The sequence below is a fragment of the Oryzias melastigma genome, linkage group LG13, assembly GCF_002922805.2.
Source record: "Oryzias melastigma strain HK-1 linkage group LG13, ASM292280v2, whole genome shotgun sequence".
Taxonomy (NCBI): domain Eukaryota; kingdom Metazoa; phylum Chordata; class Actinopteri; order Beloniformes; family Adrianichthyidae; genus Oryzias; species Oryzias melastigma.
The window spans coordinates 25,381,667-25,382,658 of record NC_050524.1 but is presented as its reverse complement, the minus strand read 5'-3'; the positions used below and the strand labels follow the sequence as shown (position 1 = coordinate 25,382,658).

Below are 992 nucleotides of genomic sequence, written 5' to 3'. Positions count from 1 at the left end.
GACTGTACGAGATCAAGGAGTTGGGGGTTGTCCTTACCATTCGTCTGAAAGTTAATATGCCACTCCTCCTAGTATGATTTGTGCTGTTATGTCTTTAAAAGATGTTTAAAAATTAATTTAAGAGTAAAACTGTAAATAAAATAGCAGCAGGATTCATTGCATGAGCACTGTCCCAAATAAATAAATACGATTAAATTAAAGTTAAGTTTTAGAGGCAACAATAACATATATGACCACAGATTATTTCAAATTTAGCGCCAGTTATTTCACATTGAACTACAAGAACTTGTGGACACAGTTTCCCACAATGCATTGTTTTGTAGTCATCAAGGCGGCATGCAGCCAGCGCAGTACCTATTTTCTGGCTGCACTGGCTTAGGAAGGCGCCTTGAACCTGCCTCTTTCTCGCGATACCTGGTGACGGCGCACATCTGACGTCAGTGCAAGAAACTAACCAACATGCACAGCAATCCAGGCGATCTGCGCAGCGCCTGGGGATCTCAAACACGCCTAATGGCAGACAAACCTCCAGCTGAGTCACATGACCAGGAAACTGTAAGTCTACTGGTCAGCGCTGAGTTCTCACTGCTGTGGAAACAACAAACAACTCAAACAAGTTCTCAGGACCCTTTGAACTCACATGTTTAATCTACCACCTGGTGCAGATTGATGCAAAAATGACCTTAATGCAGCTCATGTGCATCCATCTTTGAAGAAGTTTGGATTATTTTTAAGGGAGAAATGCAGACATGCTGCTCTCTCTGGGATGACGTCATGAAATGGGCAGCAGCCACACACAGCAGCAGGCGGAGCCTCAGGAATCGAGTTGTTTTACTTCCAGGTGGGAAAAAACTCACGAAATATAACTAATGTTTCATAAATAATTTGTTTTAGTGCTCCAAAGGTAAAATATGATCATATATGTGGATATAGTTCACTCTGAAAGGCTGAAGAAAATCATGTATGGCCCCTTTAAAACTCCACACCTAACC

The 992-nt window shown here is 41.9% G+C and overlaps 1 protein-coding gene across 1 annotated transcript in view; it reads right to left on the bottom strand.

Moving 5' to 3' along the window:
- Nucleotides 1–992, bottom strand: part of LOC112136408 — a gene marked incomplete in the record, with an annotated part of 6,860 nt that overhangs the window by 2,401 nt on the left and 3,467 nt on the right. Inside the window, 1 exon segment of the mRNA XM_036214713.1 lies at nucleotides 527–588. Coding sequence (XP_036070606.1) covers nucleotides 527–588 — 62 coding nt within the window.